The sequence below is a fragment of the Pteropus medius genome, unplaced genomic scaffold (assembly GCF_902729225.1).
Source record: "Pteropus medius unplaced genomic scaffold, Ma_sr-lr_union100, whole genome shotgun sequence".
NCBI lineage: Eukaryota > Metazoa > Chordata > Mammalia > Chiroptera > Pteropodidae > Pteropus > Pteropus medius.
In genome coordinates this window covers 26,827,728-26,850,258 of record NW_024349801.1, presented here as the reverse complement: position 1 = coordinate 26,850,258, position 22,531 = coordinate 26,827,728, and the positions used below count along the sequence as shown (strand labels likewise).

Sequence of the window (22,531 nt, the reverse complement as noted above, 5' to 3'; positions counted from 1 at the left end):
ATGCTCTTCATGAGGCTGTAAAGAAACTAGCATGCTTATTATTGCTGATGGCAATGCAAAAGTCAATCATATGGCCACTACAAGGGAGAATTGGAGAATATTTAGCTTAATTTCATAAAGATTCGCTTTTTTGACTCACCAATTCCACTTCTAGGAAACTATTGCCGAGCTATATCGGCAAATATAAGAGAAAAGATATATGCACATGGCTATTCATAGCAGGAATATTTGTGATAGCGAAAGACAGAAAACCACCAAATGTGCCATTAGCAAGTGACTGATAATATATTTTATAACATATAATAAAATATAATAGCACATAGTAGAGCACTATGCAGTTGCAAAAAAAGAATGAAGAAGATCTCTGTATACTGACATAGAGTGAACACCAGGATTTACTGTAAAGTTAAAAAGCAAAGCCAGACAAGTGTGTATGATATGTTACTGCTTATGTAAGAAAGGGGTAGGGGTTAATATATATAAAACTAAAAAACGTTGTTACCTATAGTGGGAGAGAGGCAACTGAGTGAAACGGGGTAGAAGCTGGAATTTTAAATAGATCTCATTTTGTAAATTTGACTTTGGAACTATGTAAATATATAATTATAAAACAAAATAAAGGATTCCTAAAATTGAAAGTAAAATGAAAGAAATTACTGTATATCAAACTGGTGGCCTAATCAAACTGAGAGGAATTATTTCAAGTGACTTTAAAAGTCAATAACTTTGACTGACTACTCCTAGTGGAACATTCCCTATGAACAACACAGTGCCTCACCCTCCCCCAAACTTGCTGTTTTCAGAACTCTTATTATTGTTGTTAGTATTCATATTATTATTCTGAGACTGTGAGTGTACTGTGGGATAAAGCAAATGAGTAATTATGTCAGAGTAGTTAAGGTAGCAGTATATGTTATGGGAGATGGTATACACAGATGAAAGATTTCAATGAAGCTAAGTAAAAACTGTGGTCCTGAGTTTGAATTGAAAGTGTCCAAATTTAACAAAAAGTATGTTTGGCGGGGAGGGTCTACAATCAGTGACCAACCCAAAAGCAATGAGCACCAAGATTAGCATTTCTAAAAAGCATTTCATTCTATAAGGAACCAGAAATCCTTGAAGAAATGGCTGATGGCACATTTGGGGTGAGAAATGTTCAAGATAATCCTGGAACTTCTTGACATGTCAGAAACAAAGAAAGATATCAAAGATTACTGGAGCTGAGTCAAAATCAACAGCCAAAGTTGGGACGGTTTGGCTGTCAATAAGAATACTAATGCTCTTCCACCACCATCTTAAACCCAGTGCCATACATCGTTCTGCTGTCGCTTCTGACAAAACTCATGTGCCTGTCAGCTTTCCTCCACCAATAACTCCAGCACCAGGGAGGTTAGGATGAGTACAGCAACATAGAGGAATTTGCAGTGGGATCCAAGATTAATGCCAGCATGAATCAGCAGGATTAAGGTAAATGTTTATTGGAGGCTTGAGCTGGGAAATGAGCAAGAAAGAGTTGACTGAATATCTGTCTCGATATGGGGAAGTTGTAGACTGAACAATTAAAATAGATCCAATCACTGAAAGATCAAGAGGATTCAAATTTGTGCTTTTCACGATGCTGCTAGTGTTGATAAGGTTTTGGAACTGAAAGAACATGAGCTAGATGGCAAATTAATAGACCCCAAAAAGGCTAAAATTTTAGGAGGGACGGAACCCCCAAGACAGATTGAACCCAAATACTTCTGAAAACAAATTAAAGAATATTTTTGAGACTTCAGAGTGATTGAAAATATTGACTTCCTATGGATACAAATACAAATGAAAGAAGAGGATTTTGCTTTACCACATATACAGAGGAAGAACCAGTAGAGAAATTGTTAGAAAGCAGATATTATCAAACTGGTTCTAGGAAGTGTGAAATCAAAGTTGCACAACCAAAAGAGGTGGATAGGCAGCAATAGTAACGACAAAAATGGAGAAAGAGGTGCTGCAGCTGGGGGAGAAGGTGGTACCAGTGTTGTGGCCCAGGCTAACAGAGCACTTATGCAAGGCACCTCCAGGGGGTGGCAATCACCAAAACAATTACCAGCCACACTAAAGGAGGACATTGGAGGAAACCGGAGGAGATGGCTACAGTAACCCATCTTCTTGCAGGACAACACTGAAAACTGGTATTTTGTTGATCTAAAATGACTATTTTGTAAGACTTCCTAGTGTAAAAGACACAACTGTGTCTAACTGTACATAGCCACCAATTAGTTTTTGTTCTAACTTTATTTTTTGCTTTTATGACTTGTGGATTTGTGTTTATACAAATTTTCTTTGTATGATTTAAACCTCAAATAAATGCATCTTCGGCCATGCCTCCCTGAACAAGCCCGATCCTGTCTGACCTCGGAAGCTAAGCAGGGTCGGGCCTCGTTAGTACTTGGATGGGAGACCACCTAGAAAGACCAGGTGCTGTAGGAGCAAAAAATAAAAAATAAAAAATAAATAAGGGGTTGAAAGCTGACAAGGCCCTTGCAATCTGTGAGGTCAACCAAGGGTTGCCTTGCCTAAAAAAAAATAAAAAAATAAAAATAAACCTCAAATAAATGCTTTCGTATGTGAAAAAAAAAATAGTAATTACAATGTATTGAAGCAAATCAAATAAAGTTGTCCTTCAGTGTTTGTGAGGGATTGGTTCCAGGACCCCTGTGGATATCAAAATCGGAGGATGCTCAAGTCCTTTATATAAAATGGCATAGAATTTGCGTATAAGCTACGCACATCCTCCCTCACATCCTCTGTATACTTTAAATAATCTCTAGATTACTTATACCTAATACAATGTAAATGCTATGTAAATAGTTTATACTGTATTGTTTAGAGACTAATGACAAGAAAAAGAAGTCTGTACATGTTCACTACAGACACAATTATTATAGGCCTAACTACATAATACATATGCCAGCAACAACATACCTTTGTAAAAATTTTCAATCTGTGGGTAGTTGACTCCGTGGATATGGAACCAGCAGATATGGAGAGCCAAATGTATGCATAAATCCATGAGTTTATAAAAATATTAAAAACAACAACTCATTAACCACCTTTGGAAAGTTCTAAGGAACTAACTTATTTTGAAAACTGATACTTGAAATCATCAAGCATTTGTATGTGAACTGAACCTCAGGGTAATCAAATAATTGATGAGAAAAAGTTCTTTAGAGAAGTATTTCAATTCATAAATAATGATAAAATTAGAGTATCATTCTTTGCAACCCTATGATATCATGATTAATGATAGGAAATATATATATGGTCTTCATCCCTGTTTCTTACACAGTTTGTTTTCATGTTTCCATATCTTGGCTAATTGTGAATAATGCTGCAACGAACATGGGGGTGCAGATGTATTTTCAAGATAGCGATTTTATTTCCTTCAGATAAATACCTAGAAATGGAATTGCTGGATCATAAGGTAGTTTTATTTTTTGAGAACCTCCATACTGTTTTCCCTAATACAGTGATTATTTTCACTGCAAAGCACAGTGAGTAGAAAGCCATTCAGAAAAATAGGTTTCCAGGTGAACCTGAATTATAAACCAGCTATCTCAATACTTTACTCTAGGGAAGGGTACTTTCAAATAGATGAGAGAGAGGAGACTGGATAAGTAAACTGCTATCAGAAGATGCCTGCTATGGCTCATTGCCTCTATTACTACTACTGGAGTACTAAAATAGCCTCCTGACTGGTCTCTGGGTTTACATCCTTCCCCACTCATAAGACTAGTCTCAGAACAGCAGCCAGAGTAATCTTCTAAAAATATAAATTGTATCATTTTATTCTTCTCCTTAATACTTTCCAATAGTTTTCCAGCTCACCTAGAATAAAATCCAAAGACTATATCATAGTCTCAATTCTACCTCTCTATGACTCTCTCCTTCTGTCACTTCGCTGTACCCCTGCTGGCTTTCTTGCTGTTCCTCTAATATTCCAGGCTATTTCTTTTACAATGGTCTGTTCCCTGTGTCTGGAGTTGTCCTTTTTCCAGATAATAGCATGACTCTTTTACATCCTTCAGATTTTTCTCAAGTGTCACATTCTCAGTGAGACCTTTCCTGGCCATTTCATTTAAAATTTCAACACCCTCTCTACTCACTTCCCATCTCCTTTCCTGCTTTATCTTTTCTCCTTAGCTAATCTGATATATTTACTTAAATCATTTTATTTGCTGTCAGTCTCTCTTGCCAAGCTCCATGAGGTCAGAGATTGCCTGTTTAACTCAAACTCAAATCTTTGTCCCTGTGCTTAGAACAAAGCCTGTCATAATAGGCACTTACTTAGGAAATATTGTTAAATAAATGAACGCCTGCATGGCCCCCTCCCTCACTTTCTTGACTCTAGTCAAGTGCCACCTTCTCAGTGAGGTCTTTCCTAAAGATCCTATATAAAATAGCATCTTTCCCCGTACATACAGAGACCATTACCGTATCTTCTTACTCTGCTTTAAAAAATTGCGCTGAGCACCGTTCGACATAGTATACATTTATATATTTATTGTCTCTTTTCTCTTCCCTGGAGATTTCTATTTCCACAAGGCAGAGACTGCTGTATCCTCAACGCTTTAGAAAAGCACTTGGTAAGTACTCAACGGTTATTTTTTGGACGAATTAATGAACCAATTCTGACCAAAAGCATTCCCTCCGTCACCAAAACACTGCCAGGGTGGCCATGAGGTTCCAGCACAATCGAGAACTCTCTAGTGAACACTCTAAACTCCTTTACACTCCAAATGCCTCTGCAAAGAATGACATTACTCTTTGCTGGGAACTGCAAAAACAGCAATGTTCCCCATTTCATTTCTGGCCCTATAACTTAACCACAAAATCGACAGCTCAGGCCAACGCAGCAAATAAAAATATCGAGCAAATTACTTTGTAAACTGTCTGTTATTGACCAAAGTTTAACGGATTTACTCGACTCTACAAGTGCTGTCAGCCAGTCTGAGAACAAAAGCTACCTCGCAGAAGGGTCCCGACCGCACCCGCCGGACAAGGCGGGGCTCTGCCCTCCACCGCCCCCGGGACTCAGGATTGGTGGAGGCTAAATAGGCATCGCCTGCCTACGCCGCGCGTTTGGGCGAGGCCATCTCGGGAGGAGCCGGGCGGGGCGGGGTGGGGCGGGGCAGGACGGGCGTCCTCCCGCCCTTCGGGCTCAGGATTGGCTGAGTTTCAGCAGGCACCGCCCCGGCCGGGGCCAGTGCGCGCATGGGCGGGGCCATCACGAGAGGCGCGTGGGGCGGGAGGGGCTGGACTGCGGCTTGCGCCAAGCTTGTGGCTGGGGCTGGTGATACTGCGGCTGGGCGGACCCGCCGGGCTTGGGCCGAGGCCGAGGGATGGCGAACGTGCGGGTGGCGGTGAGGGTCCGGCCCCTCAGCAAAAGGTGAGTCTGGGCAAGAGGGGGCGCCTGAGGCGTCAAGTGAGCTGAGAAGAGGGTAAGATCCCCGCCTGCCCCACAAGTGATTCCGGCGTGCGGAAATCAGGCAACAAGTGGCCCAGCGGGTCAGGGTCCGGAAACCATAAAGGCCGGGCAGGTCGAGGCCTCGGTCGAGATTTCGCGTCGTGCCCTGAGGGATAGCGGTTCCTGGATGTCCTCTGGGGTTGGCTGCTCTGTACCCGCGTCTTCAGAGTCCTGTCAGCAGGAGTTTTAGGGGACCGCAGCTCAAGACTTGATGCACGAGTTGGGTCTTTCTCACTCGGTACGTTGAGGAGGTATAGGAAGGTATCTTTACGCGGGGAGAGGAATTGTCAGTCTCCTCTCTCTTCTTGTTGGCTCTGGAGTACCTGTGAGGACTGAGGCAGAATTGTGGGCACACATGGGTTTCTCTGTCCAGATGTGGGGAAAGGCAAATTGGAAGGCATTAGAGGGAAACAGGCCCAGCGAGATCTTGGCTTTATTCTATGTTCCACAGCAGAACTGTGAAGTAGGGGAAGTTATTTTAACCCTTTTCCTCAACATTGTCAGTGTCCACTTCCTCATGAGCGAATCTGATTCTGCACCTCTCAGCTCTTGAGGTATCCATTGTCCAGACACGTTTTTCGTCGTCTTTTCACTGATTTTCCACTCAAAGGCTTAGAAAGTCAGGGAAGGCTTCACAGGAGAGTTAGTGTTTGAACTGTTTTTAAAAGATCTCTTAGATTTTGTGACAGGTGGAGAAGGTGTAAAAAGCGCTGTGAAGTAAAACACAGAAAAGGACTTAGGCTGTTAGATAAGTTTGGTGGTTTGGGGAGAGAGTATGTTGAGCAGGGAGGTGAGTGATAGGCGATAAAGCCGTGGAGAGTGTGGTTTGGGACCAGTTGCACATATTGGAATTATTTGGGAAATTAAATTTTTCCAGGACATAAGAGGCTTGAAAATTGAGCAGAAGGGTCAAAAAAGGCATTGCCTCTCATAATAAAATTTGATGTTATGTGGCTTTGAAAAAGTCATGCAATTGACAGAATAATGAGGAGAGAAATGAGATAGGAGAAAGAAACAAAAACAGGAAAGAAAGTAGGAAAAAGGCAAAAGAGGGACAATGAAGAAAGAAGGAAAGAAGCATGTGCCTAGACTGCTGTGTTTAGATTGGTAAATGGCTTATGACCTCTGGCTTCTGCATTACTAGATGTGGCTCAGGGTTGGGGGTTTTTTCATAGGTGCAGCTGCTATGCTGAGGTAGCCTCTGGAGATTGTCATTTTGCAAAACTTCTTTTAAGGGTTCTTGGGATAACGGTGACCACTTCTCAGTTTCTTGGGAGCTAGGAATTTATAAAACCAAGGATTAGAATAAGAAAATTCTGTTGAAGTTGAATTATTTGCAGCCACAGTAGAGAAAAACATCTCATTAAACAAAAAAGAAGGGGAAAGAAGGGCACAAAGCTTATTTACTTTTAGCTCAGATTAAGAGTCTTGATCAGCAAACAGAATGCCAAGACTGCAGATATCCAGGTGTGCAGGCTGAAGATTCAGGAGCATAGATTCAGGAAGACACAGAGAAACCCAGTGTGACCCCAGTTAAGAAGTTGAGATCACTCCCCTCTTCTCACAGAATCCTGCAAAGATGTAGGTTAAGTCTCAGCATCTTCGCTCATCTCAGTGTAAGGTATCTGCTGATTATATATTTTATTCAAACCTTCAATTAAGTCATTGGCACAGGCTCAGTTCACAAAGTCGTTAGATCTGGTTGATGCTGTACTTGGGACAAAATCTTAGCATCTGGTCTAAGCTTACATTTTTCTGTTTTCCCAGGTGAGAAAATAGCCTTGTTTAAGGTCTAAACATAGGTAGAACCAAGATTCGATTTACCAGACTAAGCTGTTCCTTTCTGAGGTTACAGAAAAGTTGCACTTCTTTCTCAGTAGGACTAGAACTGATCATCCATCAGTAAAATGGTAATATGGGAAATGATTTTGACACCCTCCCCTCTACTTCATAGTTGATTTCCATAGTCAAAGTCTCTATCTCATTATGAGGTGCTGCTCCTTGTCTATCCAAAATCATTCATCATTGAGAGAACATGTTCTCTTCTGCTAATACTGTAGGTCCTGGAACACTCTCCACTGCCCTGTCAAAAGTTATTTTTCATACACTATATTCCTTTTCTGTGCTTTGAAAAAATCTGTAAAATAGAATAACTATTCAGTGTTTTTTTTTTGTTTGTTTGTTTTTTTAAAGACTAAATGAAAGAATACATTTAAAATACTTAGAGCCCCTGGCTCATTTTAAGTGTTCAGTAAAGTTTTAGCTATATGATTTTTAACAACTATTTTTATCCCTCCTTATATTAAGCTGTCTCTTTTAAAAAGTTTAACAAATGAATAGATAAGTGGTAATGGCTTGGTTATTTCCCCCTCTAGGAGAAAGATTCTCAAATTATAGAATACATACAGTCCACCTGGAGAGCTCGTATACTGCAACTTGTTAACAAGAATTTGAAGTAACTAGCCCCACCATTCCCTGTAATTCTGATGAAGGTGGCCTGTGGACTACACTTTGAGAAATACTGTCCTGGGAGTAAACGTGTAACTGAAGATTTATTCCTGTGCAAAACCTTTAACCCTAAGGAATGAATGTCTGTTGGTAGAATTCAGGACCCGGAGGCGAGTGGTAGTAGCTCCACTCTTCCATGTGTCAGGCTTCTTCTTAGTAGACTTTCATTGAGCTCTGTGCGGTCAGCTCTCCAATTGAGATTGGTACATTTTTTATTCTGCTATACTTTAGTTCACTGTTATTTTGTTTTAGGATATTTTGGAACCACTAGTTTACCAATGGCAAAGGGAGGAGCGGGATCTCACCCTCCTATAGTGTTATATCTTTCTATCAAGAGGTAAAGTTCAGGACACTTTTTTTTTTTTTTTTTTGGCTTCTCTAAGCCAAAGAGTACTAGATGAATCCTCAAGAAAAGGCAAACTTAAAATTAGGTAATAGATTTGGAAAAGTTATAGCATAATTTTTTTTCTTTATTGTCCAAACTTACTATATATAATCTGTATGTTATTTTTAAAGTGGGTGGAGGGATAATAAAACCTACTTTAAAATTCAGAAAGAAAAAAATATCTTGTAAAATGTTAACACCAAAGATGAAAAATTTTCTTTAGGACTGCTGAGGGCTAGGGGGGGAGGCGGAGGGGGGAGTTAATGATACTGGGAGACGAAGAATATCTCTGCTGTCTAATACTATCTTGTATGAAATACAAAAGAAAGCCTCAAAGCCTTGAGGAAATTTATTATTATTTTTATTAAATAAATTAATTATAATTATAATTATTATTATTTTAGGCGAGGCAACCCTTGGTTGACCTCACAGATTGCAAGGACCTTGTCAGTTTACAATCCCTTATTTTTTTAATATTTTATGCCTACAACACCTAGTCTTCCTAGGTGGTCTTCCATCCAAGTATATTGAGGAAATTTAAATAACAGAAGTGTCATTACTGGGAGAGGGAAATTAGAAAAATTCTATCTAGGGCTTTATTTCAGACTCACTGACAGGTTTAGAAAAATAATCTTAAATCTAAAGACACCCCCATCCCGCACTCAACCCCACCCTCACCACTTCCTCCAGTCCTCAAGGTCACATCCTGGGAACTACTAGGAAGGATAAAATGAGACAATGTATTTTCTCAACTTTCGACTACCAAGCTAGGAGTAATTTAATTTAGTTTAGTTGATGACTTTCCTTGTAGTCGGGGAAGTGCTAATGAATTTCTCATCTGTTAACATTTTTTCTGTGAGCACTTTAGCTAAAGCTCTTTATGATATGAGAAAGGATTTTATATCTAGAGTGGAATATATTCCATTTATTTTAGGCTTCATGTATGTGGGCCACTTTGATTTAGGGGTTGGTTAGTTGTTAACAGTTTTGTTACATACCTTGCAACATAGGAAGATTCTTAAGGATCTTGGCTCTCATTCCGATAAAAGAAAAGAATTTGGGAAATACGTTCTCAGGATCTCAACAGAGAGAACTCATTACTATCTGTGCCCAGAGAAAATGGGAGGTGATGCCATATTGTGTGTTGAGCCAAGGATCCTCTCCAGGGTTTCCAAGCCTGATTTCTAAGATATAGGGCTTTGGGGTCAGATAAATCTGGGTTTAAATCCAGCTCTATCACTGCTAGCTGTGTGACCTTGAACAAGTTATATAATTTTTCTCAGTTTTAGCCTTCCATTTGTAAAAATAAAGATATGTTAGGAAACTATGTCAGAAAGGTGTTAGGAGGATTGTATAAGATGAAGTACAATATGTACTGTACCTAATACAGTGGTTAGCATATAGAGAGTGCTCAATAATGTGACACTTAGCTGTTCCAGAGCCAAATTCTAACAATCCAGAGAAGCACATGCCAACTAGGGGACTGATTGCTGTAATGCTTACAGCCATTTATGGAGACAGACACCCCAGTTATAGAGATAGCAGTAGGGAAATGTATTGTCCCAATAGCACTAGTTTCAGCTTCTCTTTTCTTAATTAAGAGAAAAAGGTAAGGTTTCTTCTCATATGGATTTGGGTCTTGTTTCTAGGGAGATCAAAGAAGGAGGAAGAATTATTGTGGAAGTTGATGGCAAAGTGGCAAAAATCAGGAATTTAAAGGTAAGCTTGAAATTGTTTTCCTTTTCCTCTCCACTGAGGGTCTAGTATTATTAGAGGGGCTTCTGGGAGTGCAGTTGTGGGCGTGAACATGTTTAGAGAGGGGGACTGGAAGAGCTTTGACCAACCACAAAGCAAATATAGAATTAAAGCAGGAAAGGGTGATAACTGCAGCTTTAGGTTCTATCAAATAGTGTACAGCTGTTTTGAAAACTGGTCAGTAGCTGCTTTGAAAGTAAACACAGTGATGTTATGGGGGGTCATGGCTAGCTTAAATCATATTAGGGGCAATCCACATGTATGCTTCATTAATCCGACCACCAGTTAGACTTTACCTAAGCCTCTCATTTGGTATCACTTAGTCTAGAGTCATTTCTGGGGATTTGAATATGCATCTGCTAATGCAAGATTTTGGTTGTAGTGAGGACCAAGTAAGAAGCTTCAGATCCCAGAAGGGAGTCGATCACTCCTCTGAGTCTTGCTACAAATTCTCTTTCACAGATATGATGACTGGACAAACTCTGGGAACTTCCTCTCCTATACCTCACCCCCTCCTAAGGCTGATTTCTTCCATCCTATTTCTTCCTTACCAGGCTAACGGAAGTGGAAGGGCTTCTTCTTTTCTGGTCCTTGGAGCGTGGAAGGAAACAGGGAAGCTGGTCATGTGACTGCTGCTATAGTCAGCTTGCAGGTGGTACTCAGCATTCCTGAGAGCTGAGGAAGCTGAATTGCTGGAGTGAGGGTTATCTGGATCCCAGGCCTCCCAGCCATGCCCACTCCCATGTTGCTCCTATGATGTGATCTGTTTCCTTTTGTTGGTAGCTCTGCTAAAAGAGAACAGGATGTGCCAAACTTTCAACAGGAGCTCCCTGGGGACAAAAGTCTTTTTATTCTCTGCTGTCTCTTATTTATATCTCTGTTGCCTAATCACTTCAGCTGCTTTGTTTTGAGAACTCATTTTTGCTTAAGACTAAACCCTGGCCAACATCAAACTTTAATCTGCCCCCTGCACACTTGTTGGCTGCTTACTTCCCTGAAGTCAGTTATCCACTAAGAATCTCTTAGTCATTCTGACAGCCTCATTCTTCTGTTGTAGTTTATGGTGCCTAATGCTAGGGATTGTTTCTCCCTGTCCAGAGTCTAAATTTTAATTTAGTAGGACAGACAGTTCTGTAAATAATGCCATTCTCCCCAGTAGAATACCTGGAGGTCACTGCAATTCCAAGCTCTGGCTCTTCTCTCATCTACCTTGGACAGTTGGATTGGTCCTAGCTCTGCTGTCCAACATACTTTCTGATTCATTGGGGATAGATACCCAGGGACCTCCATGAAAACCCTAGGTTGCTAGAGCCTGTCAGGCCCAGGGACTGAATTACTCATGTATTTATATATCTTCTCCAGAAATACTTAGCGAAGAAATGATAGTGATAAGAAGATACCCAGAGAGGAAAGGTTTTCTCTCCCAAGCTGTCCTATACCTCATATGTTTGGTTCATATATAGGCAGATATATGATAGTATGATAGATATTTAATTCTCTGGGACTTCACTGTACCTAACAAGATGAGGACAGAGGTTACTTTTTTCCTTTTTCAAATAGATATCATAAAGATTCTCATGACCAGTCTAGGTCTCTCTAACTACAGCAGAGAGGAATCAAGTGCACTAACCAGATTCTGATATTATAATAGAGAAGACATTGGATCCTGTGTTTGATTTTAGGTGGACAGTCGATCAGATGGCTTTGGCAGCTCCCGGGAGAAGGTTGTGGCATTCGGCTTTGATTATTGCTACTGGTCAGTCAACCCAGAGGACCCCCAGTATGCATCTCAGGATGTGGTAATATCATTTTTCTTTTACTCTTCTCAGTTTTTTCATAACTGTATAATTATTGGGAAATTAACATGGAATCTGGGCCCTGACTATTTCTTACTTATGATAGTTTGGTCAAAAACTAATGGTGTTTGATCTGAGAAGTGGTAGTGAGAGGTATCAGTTGCAGAAAGAGGAAGGACTATTTGCTCAGGGAATGGGAGTTGGCTAGTGTCCATTTAGGCTTGGGCCTCAGCATGATTCAGGTGGGTGCAAGTTAGTTCAAATAATGTTCTGTTCCTGTTAGATGAATGGACTCATCTTGTACTTGGCCTGTGTTGTGTGCAACAGAAGGACCTAGGAATCCTAGAGGCTAGTATCTTCTTTGAGCCTTAGGCTAGTGCTTCTAGGCTGAGTGTAAAGGGCTAGACAGCTAGTCTAACAGCCTGCAGTGTATATAAGAGATGAATTCTATTGATCCAATGAAGCTTTAGAGGATTAGCCAAAGCTTCGCTAGCTAAGGCTGTTGGTTACCTTTCCTGTGTCTAGTAGTGCTGCCTAGCTCTCTCACAAGTTTCTGAGGGAGCAGGCGTGGCCAGGTGGGCCTATAGGACTTCTCTCTGTTTCTGTGAAGCAGTATCATTGTTCTGGTTTGTGCTGTTGAAGGCCATGTATTCAGTCCTTGTGATGGCTAGCAAGCCTTGCCTCATTCAGTTCTATGACCATGGACAATAGTCCTCACCACAGCAGCCAGCAGGTACTCTCTGTGAAAGTCCTTCCTTATAGAAAAATCCTTTATTTGGCCTTCATGGATCAACATCATATTTCATATAAAGGAAAACACTGCTGGAGTAGTAGTCCTAAGGAAATGGCATTGGAAATAGAAATATTTTGGGAAGAATAACAGACAACCATTGCCTGTCAGTCTATATACCTTTGAATAGAAAGCCAAAGTATGTTTTCTAAGTATTCTGGTCTTTTGTAAAACTTTTTCCAATTGTGCCAAAGGAATAATGTTATCAAGGTTGAGTGTCTTGGACAGTCCTGATTTTCTGCTGATGCAGACTCCTGAAGATGACTGTATAGTTCTAAACCATGGACGTGTAATTCTGCCATCGTTCCTGTCTGAGGAGAACATGTAGAAATAAGACCCTAGACCACTGTGGAATTTGTTGTCTCAAGGGGGCCTTTCTGTTATGATAATGGACATCCTACCTTTGTAGTCACAATGCTGTTGTTATAAGTGCTCAGCAGAAAAAGTCAGTGTGGGGATTACCTGGCCTCTACCAAGTCTTCTCTGTCCTTTGGAATATGAAGGCCCTGGCAGGTTCAGTCTTGCTTATGCTCTTTGATTTTTACCCCAGCACTCAAGCATGTATGAGGTATCTTGTTACTGGTGTTTGTAATTGTTCCATTGAGATCCTCCAAGAAGAGCAAGGAAAGAAACTGACTCTCAAATAAGAGGATGGGATTCCTACAGCACTTCACAGTTGGGACTGTATTTGTGGTGTAGAAGTCAGTGGTCTATTAGTAGAAAGTGGGCATACTGCTGGCTATTTCAGTCTTCTCTGGCAATAACATACCAGGGGCTGTCCCTTACCTAAGAAAAATGAACTATTTTATTTTTAATTTTTTTAGGTGAGGCAACCCTTGGTTGATCTCACAGATTGCAAGAACTTTGTTAGCTTACAATCTTTTATTTTTTTTATTTTTAAATTTTTTATACCTACAGCACCTGGTCTTTCTAGATAGTCTCCCATCTAAGTACTAACCAGGCCCGACCCTGCTTAGCTTCTGAGATCAAGACGAGATCGGGCTTGTTCAGAGTAGCATGGCCATAGATGAAAAATGAACTATTTTGTGTAACATTTGATAGATAATAATAAGCTGGGAAGTGCGTGTAAATAAAACAAAATTACATGTCTTTATCCAATCATCCATCCATCCATCCATCGCAACAAGCCTGAGTATGATTTTGGTTTGAGCCTCACATTTTACATTTATGTAGCTTAAGGGAGTGAAAATAATCTAGTGGAAGCCTAGAAGTCCATAGATGAGAGAAATTCATAAGTATGATTCTTCTTCTGTTGCCCAATTTGAAGTTCAATAGAAAGATCAAATGGGATTTGACAGGAAGCCTGTGGAAAGAGATAAAACCAGTGTCTCCTGAGGTTGATTCTGGTTTGTTTATTAATTGTCTGAGGCCCTCATTGGTCCCAAGGGAAGTCAGGATAGGAGAGAGAAGGAAAGGAACCTTTGTTGCAGGCTGGAGTAGGGCCAGAGGTCCCAGAATGGTGGTAGAACTCATATCCACATGATTTGGTCAGAGGGACTCATTAATTTAGCACAGAAATTGGAGTACAGACTTTAATCACTATGGCTCTGAGGTCACCGGACTAGGAGAGGCAGATTGTCATAAAATCATAGGACTTGGTGTAGGAAAGAATTTAGATGTCATTCAGTTCATCCTCCCACAAAGTACAGTTATTCTCTCTACAACATTTGTGATCATATTTAGGGAGTGTAGGGAGAGGGGTCAGTCTTGAGTAAAATATAATTTATATACAGTAAAATTTATCTTTTTAGTGTATAGTTCTATGTGTTTTGATAAACACAGTTGTGTAGCTTACATGACAATCAGTATATAAAACAGTGCATCAGCCCCAAATCCCTTCATGTTCCTATGTAATCAAACTATTCTTACTCCCAACTCCTGGAAACTACTGCTCTGCTTTCTGTTTCTACAGTTTCATCTGTTCTAGAATGCTATATAAATGTAATAAAACAATATGTAGCCTTTTGAGTCTGGCTTCTTTCACTTAGCATGATGTAGTTGAGATTCACCTCTGTTGTTGTATCATATCTTATTCTGACCTTGATTCAGACTTATTTAAATCATCTTCTTGCCCAAAAGGAATCTCATGGCTTTGAAAGCACTGATTCTAACTGCAAAGAGTGAGAAACCAAGTCCCTGGAGGATAGTGCCCCCTTCATCTCTGGGTCTCTTCCTGTTGTGAAGGAAGGACTATCATCACCCACAGAAATATAGCACTGATTTCAGAATATCCAAATATGGAAGGAGATTTTCCTCCATTGGCCTTAAAGGAATTTTGAGCAACATTATAAGCCATTGCTTGATAGATGTTGAAAAGAACGTCACCTATTTGGTGCTGGTGCTGCCTCATTGTAGTCTCTTAGAATATGAGAGCTCAAAGGGAACTTAGTCATCTTGGCTGGGGTTTCTAAACCTCAGCACTATTGATACTTTGGGTAATTCTTTGTTGTGAATGTCTGTCCTGTGCACTATAGGATGTTTAGTAGCATCCTTTGTTGTGAATGTCTGTCCTGTGCACTATAGGATGTTTCCCTGGCCTTTACCCACTAGATGCCAGTAGCAGTCCCAGTTGTGACAGTAAAAAATGTTTCCAGACAACTGCCCACTAATCTACGTCAACCCCATCGTGTTCCAGATACAACAGTGTGACTTATATTGGAGTTATACAGGTAGTTAATGCATAACTGGGGCTAGACCTGTGCTTCCTATGGTGGTCTTTTCATTGCATTATACCATTATACCTCCTTCTTTATATTTTACAGCCTCAAAAGAGGTTCACGATTAAAATTCCTTAGTGCTCTAGCCCTTCCCAGTCCTTCGTGGTGACACATTTGAGTAAATAGATCAGGTGTCAACAAACATGGGTCTCTAGAGAACAGGTTAGTTACTGCCAAGTTCTACTGAGAGGCAGCTTTATTTGTTAAGTGTTGGTAAATTCTAAATGTTTATCCTTTCTTTTAATCGTCTCCCAAAATCTATTAAATCTATGTTATTCACTCCATTTTGTAGGAAAGGAAACTGAGGCACAGAACAATTACAAGACCTGCCCAAGTCACTTGATCAGTAAGTGGTGGAGCAGGGATTCAAATCCAAGACTGTCCAACTCTAAATTGCATGCCATTTCCACCAAGTCTTGCTGACTCTCAAAGTAAAAAGAAAAAATCCCGTTTAGTCTACTAGTGATCTGGTCATCTCTTTATACATATTATCTGATTTGATCCCTTTAACAGCCTAAAATGTAGATGTCATCTTTCTTTTATAGTTGAGGAAATTTAGGCTTAGAGAGGTTACACGGGTCTGCCCAAAGTCAAAAATGAGTCTTACCTTTGAACACAGGATCATTTGAATGCAGATTTCATATTCTTCACTGCACAACAGTGTAAAAAGGAAAAAAAGAGATATAAGGGAAAAAAGGGGTGGAAATTAGGGAAAAGGAGAAAGCGAAGGGGAAGGAGAGGGATAAAGAAAAGAGTATATTGGATGGGGACTACAGAGGATCAGACCACCTTCCATTACCCCACGACCCTGGTGTCATCTGCTTCCAATTTTTAAGGCTGGTTGTTATTGGTCTAAATTGTGTTTTTAGTTTGTTAATATTTGGACTTACTAAGGCTTGTCTTCAAAATTGGCCTACATTTGATCTGGCTTGAATCGATATTAAAGTTAATCTTCTCTGAAGTCAGACCTGGATTTGAATTCAGGCACAGCCACTTATTAGCTGGCTTACTTTGGACAAGTTACTTAACCTCTCTGAGTCCTTGTTTCTTCAACTGGAATTATTGTGAGGAGGAAATGAAATAATTATGTAAAGTGCCCAGCCCAGTGATGGCAACCAGGAGTTGAATAAGCGAGGTCATGAGTGCTGTGGCTTGGGTCTCTGTTGTGATTATCACTATCACTATGAGAGAAGCAAGGCCCGTGCTTCTTTATGAGAGCGAAACTAGATTTGAAAACCTCTTCTTTGAATCTGGTTATGATCCCTTTGGTGGATCAGCATGCTCTACTTGGAAAATTAACTTCCCTCCCTACTTCCTGATCAGGAACATCTGTTGGAGTGGGCGTCCCCTGCTCAAGTGTATTGTGTTTGGGTGATTGTGTGTTTGTAAAACTTTCCATGAGGAGCATTAGCTCAGCTTTACCCACCAACGACTGTAATTGGCTGTCAAAACAAGTGCAGACTGAGTCAACAGAAAGCAAGTCCAGCCCTCTCTGGAAAGCAATTGCTCCTATTCTCCTGGGAATCTTTATTTTAAAATGGTCTGTTATTTGGTTAAAACAAAATACCTAAAACACTGTAGCTTTTCCAGATAAAAAATCATGTGCATGAGCAGAACATTTCCTCCTTACAACCTCCTTACAGCCACTGAATACAAAACTGAAATTATAGCAGTGTGATTTGTGCTTGTTGTTTTAGTATTTATTTAGTCTCCATATACACTGAATATCAAACAGCACACAGAATATATCTGTTGTCTACTCTCAAAGATGAGAGAGAGAGACACTAGAGACTCTGTGTGTGTGTGTGTGTGATATTGATGTGTGTGTGTGTGTGTGTGTGTTTCAGATTCTTGGGCAAAGATTTCCTCCAGTTCCAGACTTCAACTTGAGGATGTCAAGAACTTGGAGAGGCTTCAGAGGAAACTCCCTGCCCCCACACCTACAAAAGTATGATTAAAGGGCTAACTGCAGGAACCAAGAGGAAAGCCACTACCAGTGTAGCACAACTCATTGTATGTATTTTGCAGGGGATTGTTTGATGAAGGACTATTGGTGCAGAGATGGGAAGATAAGGAGGTGATAATAAATCTCTGCAAGCACAGAACATGATGATTTTAGTAGTTCATGGAGTATTAGAACCAGCTGGTCTTCATTGCCATTAGGATAAAACAGGATTTAAAATTAAATTATAGAGGATGGTATGTATTTAGGACATGAAGAGTAACTTATGCAGAATTTTGAATCCTGGTATTTGGTAGCTAAATAGTTTGACTTTAGAATTCCAGAACATTGATATTAGAGGAAATGCTAGGGACTATTCATGACATTTATTTTAAAGATGAAGGCCTAGGGAGACAGAAATAACAGTTATAGAATATTTCCTTTTTTGCCAGTCCAGAATTGTGCTTGATGTCGCAGGGAAATGCCTGTTGCTTATTCTAGTGACAAGGGCCATGAACTGCAACACAGAAGTTCCTGTGTAGCAGGAAATGTGCTGCTTAGCAGAATCCTAAGGAAAGATCTTGTTCTTTAGATTGGACCTATCCCTGGTTCTGTACTGGGTCAAAATGAGGAAATTACACTATTACCATCTAGTAGTATGGGAGAGCATTGAGTGCCTATTATAAAGTGACCAGGCTGCAATTAGAAGCAATGTTTCTGTCTGGGGACCCAACCCATTATAAGATGAAGACAAATAGTCTGTTATCTCCTGCCTCAGAAAGTGAGTAGGATGAAGTGGAGAGAAGGAAGAGTATAAGCTTTATTTCTTTTATGCCTCACTTCTTTTGTATTTCCTGAACTCACTGTGAATAAAGGCTTTAGGGAAAGAGTAGAGAAGCAGAAGAGTTGCTGAAACTGAGGAGGGACTTGAGAAGAGCAAGAGAAAGGGGAGACACGAAGAAGAAACTAAAGTGAGAAGGAATTTGAGAGTTCACAGAGAGGAAGATTCTGTTAGGATTATATTACTTTTTACAGTAGATATTATTATCTTTGTTTTAGGGATAGGAGCAGGCTCAGATAGGTTGAATAGCTTGCTTTAAGGTCACACAACCTAGTTATGGAACAAGCATTCAAACCTCTGACTGTGTGACTCCAAAGTCCAAGCTCTCGGATGCTGCACCATACACAGCTCTAAGTTTATGTTTCCAGTGTTGCACATTTTAAATGATCAATTAATAGTTGTTAGATTAAATATTCAACTTATGGTTTAGTGGATGAAGGACAAGTTGGGACTCTGCCTTCTTGAATCTTGCTGCCTGTCTTTGCAAATCTTGCAATTTGCCTAAATTAGAGAACCACACAAGTCCATCAGTTTCTCTGTGCATCCCTTTTCCCTAACGCATGTATGTGCAAGGGAGCTGGGGAGCATGTGGGTGTCAAAGCCTTTTCTCATGAATATTTGCAGAGTTATGTACATTCCATCACTAGTGTTGTTTCTTCTCAACCAAGATGGAGACAGAAGTAGAAGGGAGAGAAGTTTTTTATAAGAAAAAGCCTTTTTGTGCAATAATTGGATGGTGCTCTGCAAGCATGAGTGGGGGAAGGGAGATTACCATGAGTATTTCATTTCAGTATGCTCCCTCTGCCAGCAGCACAGCTGCTTTGCTCTATAAGCATGTCTAGGGGCTGGATTTTAAAGGAATAAGGTCATTCTTTTGGCTTCATCTAACTCATTTTTCCCCTCTCTAGAAACTTGATTATGAATCTTTAAATAGTAGCTTTCATATTTATATAAAAATATGAAAAACAGAGATCCTTGACATTTATTGTTTGCTGCTGGTGCTAGATGCTTGTATAAAAATGAACAACAGAAACTAGAGAAATCTTTTAAAGTGAAAAAGCTTGTTTAGATTTTTTTTCTCCTATGTGAGCTAAGGGTAACAGGAGTTTCTGGTAGTATCTGGAGTCCTTGAGATCTAGGCTGGAGAGAGAGGTTATCTGTAGGGGGAGGCATGCCCAAAGCTTGATAGTTAGTTGCAGACCTGGGGCAGCCTAAACATAAATAAATATAGAAGCCTGAGACAATTGTCCTTGATGTTACCCAGAAGTTCTCTTGCTGGCATCTGCAATGCTGAGAAGTTCCCCTGTATTCTCTGTACGCTTGATTTGTCCTGGAGTTTAAAAGGATTGTCAATTAATTGATTGAAGATGAGAAGTATGATGATGGCAGTGATTATTTTGAGAATCTTTGGAAAGATTGATTTGCAAAATCATCCAAACTGGAAGATATACAATGAAGAGCAGCCCTTTGAACCAAAGATATATGTCCACCACAGTAATGCACAGGCAGACTGATAACAGTAGGCCTCTCCAGAGGAAGCCACTTGGTCTGCCTCGCTAGATGCTAAATTCTCTCCGCATACTTGCACAGTAAGCTTGTGTCCGAGTACCCTCTCAGCACCATTTCAATGGTCCTCTGTCTGGAAGAGCCCATCCAGCTGACCGACAAAAGGCCCCTTCTAAATGCAGTGCTCTGAAAGGGTTCAGAAACTTTAGGGAAAGAAATGGGACTGGTTTTCCTCTAGTTCTTTGCTCAGCAGAAAGCAGACAACTGCTTAAAAAATGTCAGCAAATTAATTCATTTATTAAAACATTTTGCCATAAAGGCAATTCAAGCGAATTGTAAAATATTAAAACAATATAGAAGGATATAATGTAAAAAAGTGTTAAATTAAGAACCTTCCTCTTCAATGTCTCTCTGCCAATCTCATTCTCTAGAGGTAACCACTATCTACAGTTTCTTTGATATCCTTCCAAACATTCCACAAACCTAAGTAATCATATATTATATAACTTTTAAAAAATATAAAGGGGCTTACACTGTACATACCATTTTTTAACTTGCTTTATTCTATTCAACTTGTCTTGGGCCTAATTTCTTTGCAGTACCTATAGTTCTACCTCACTGTTTTAATACTACATATAATTTCATTATATGAAGGCATTATAGTTTAGTTTTCTAGTGATGGACAGTCAGGATATTTCCAGATTTTGCTATTATACATAATATTGGAGTGAGTATCTTTGCATATTTGCAAGTGTAACTAAGATAAATTACCAAAAGCATAGTTGCATGTTCAGAGAGTATGTATAGTTTAAAGTTCAATAAATTTTTGTCTGCCTTCCAAAAAGATTGTATCAATTTACACGTTTAGCAATAATGTATCAGAATACTTTAACACATCCCTTGTCAATGCTAGGTGTTACCATACTTTTTAATTTCCACCTATATGATATGTAAAAATAGTATCTTATTATTTTTTTATTATAATTAAGGTTGAGCGTCTTTTTGTATTTCATGGCCATTTGTATTTTTTTCCTTGTGAAGTTTGTGTTCATATATATTTCCCATTTTTCTACTGTATTCATCTTTTTCTTATTTTTAAGAGCAGTTAGCATATTAAGGAAAATGATCTGTATATCATAGATGTTGCAAATATTTCCTGTTCTTTTGATTCTCTTTATGGTAATTTTTTTCTCTGTGTGTGTGTATATTTAAATGTAGTCAATTTATTAACCTTTCTCTGTGGCTTCCTGATGTATTAAGCTTAAGAAAGCCTTACATTTTGAGATTATAAAAGTATTCACCATGTTTTATTTTTCTGGTATGATAGTGGATTTATCTTTTTAATTTTTAAATATTTGGCCCATTTGAAAGTTTTCGGTGTGAGAAATGAGGTAGGGCTTTAGTTTTATTTTTTTTCCTCATACAGCTAGCCAGTTGTCCCATTACCATTTATTGAACATCCATCCTTTTTCCACCCATAATAAAAGCCACTTTTATTATGTTCTAAGTTCCAGTGTATACTTAGGGTCTCTTTTAAAATTCTATTTTGTTTCGTTGATCTATTTGTATTCTTGTGCCAGCACCTTACTGTTTCAGAAAATTTCACATATACATAAAAGTATATACTGTATTGTTTTACTACTTTTTAATGTTGGATAGGATTAGTCCTTTCTCATTTCTTTCTCTGACTATCTTGGTTATTTTGATTACTGCTCTTTTGCATAATGCCATGTACTTCTGTTTTTGCTCATGCTGGCTGGCTCCTCATTCTAAAATGCATTGAAACATTGCACCTTCCCAGTTCCTGCCATTCAAAATGTTCTTCAAGACCCAGTTAAAGTGGTACTTCCTAATCGAAGTTGTCACCATCCCTTAGATTCTCATAGTATCTGTTACACTCTTGTGACACTTTCTGTATATTAACTAAAATTAATGCTCTTTGGGTACATGACTTACCTATTTTATTACAATAAGAGATCCTCGAAGGCAGACTAGGCTTCATCCATCTTTGAATACTCCCCATTTCCTAGCACAGTGACATTTCCATTCATTCGTTTTTTCATTCAGTTAGCATTTAGGAAGCAACTACCTTCTGCAACACAATGAGATTGAGTGCTATGGAGATTGTGGAGTGATATAAGACATGATCCCTGCCCGCAGAAAGTTTTCAGTCTTATTGTGAATACAAGGCTTTAGACACATAAAATAATCAACAGCACCAAACATTCAAGTGTTAAGTGAAGTAAGTACTTCAAGAATCCAGAGGAATAACATACTATCTGTACGTTGCTTTGAATGAATTTAAGGGAGGTCATTTCAGTCAGAGGAAAAGGCATAAGCAAAGATTCTAAGGCAAGAATGTACAAGCTGTGTTCAAGTGGATTAGGTGGTGCCCGTCCAGAGTGAAGCTAAGAGAATGTAGTCATAGTGCCCATCTCTCCAAGTGTTCTGGGAGGCTAGACTCCTACATTCCACCTCTGAGCTGTTCCAGACTCCTAGGGGATATGGAGGCTAATCATAGTTTTTCTGGTACAGCGGCCAAGTGGTCTCAGGAGCAGCCTGTATACTTAGCTGAGTCCAGCAGTACAGGCTGTGCCATCACTCTCATTGTGGAAGCAAGAAAGAGAAAATGGGTACTTTAATGTAAGATAATTTGGGAGGCCATGAAGATTTTTAACCTGAGGGCATGAGGCCCTCATCTCGTGTTATAGGGTTACAGAAATGCATTCACTCACGTAATAAACAATTATATACTGTGCACCAG

The 22,531-nt window shown here is 39.6% G+C and overlaps 1 protein-coding gene and 3 pseudogenes across 7 annotated transcripts in view; 3 read left to right on the top strand and 1 right to left on the bottom strand.

Moving 5' to 3' along the window:
- The first annotated feature begins 935 nt into the window (after positions 1 to 935).
- LOC120622834 (heterogeneous nuclear ribonucleoprotein D-like) lies at positions 936 to 2,139 on the top strand (annotated as a pseudogene).
- Positions 2,140 to 2,350: 211 nt separating this feature from the next.
- LOC120580988 (uncharacterized) lies at positions 2,351 to 2,469 on the top strand (annotated as a pseudogene).
- Positions 2,470 to 5,293: 2,824 nt separating this feature from the next.
- The window catches only part of STARD9 (StAR related lipid transfer domain containing 9), a 103,289-nt gene continuing 86,051 nt past the window's right edge, over positions 5,294 to 22,531 (top strand). For 5 of the 7 annotated variants that reach the window (XR_005658534.1, XM_039888370.1, XM_039888369.1 and 2 more), the window contains exons 1-3: positions 5,294 to 5,428; positions 10,049 to 10,118; positions 11,837 to 11,953. Coding sequence is in view for 4 of the 7 variants with exons in the window: in XM_039888370.1 (XP_039744304.1) it covers positions 5,382 to 5,428; positions 10,049 to 10,118; positions 11,837 to 11,953 (234 nt within the window). In the remaining 3 variants the exon portion in view is untranslated. Of the gene's footprint in view, positions 5,429 to 10,048; positions 10,119 to 11,836; positions 11,954 to 17,325; positions 18,392 to 22,531 lie in introns of those variants that run through there. The other 2 variants (XM_039888367.1, XM_039888368.1) reach the window with 2 other exon arrangements.
- On the bottom strand, positions 13,650 to 13,769 carry LOC120580977 (uncharacterized; annotated as a pseudogene).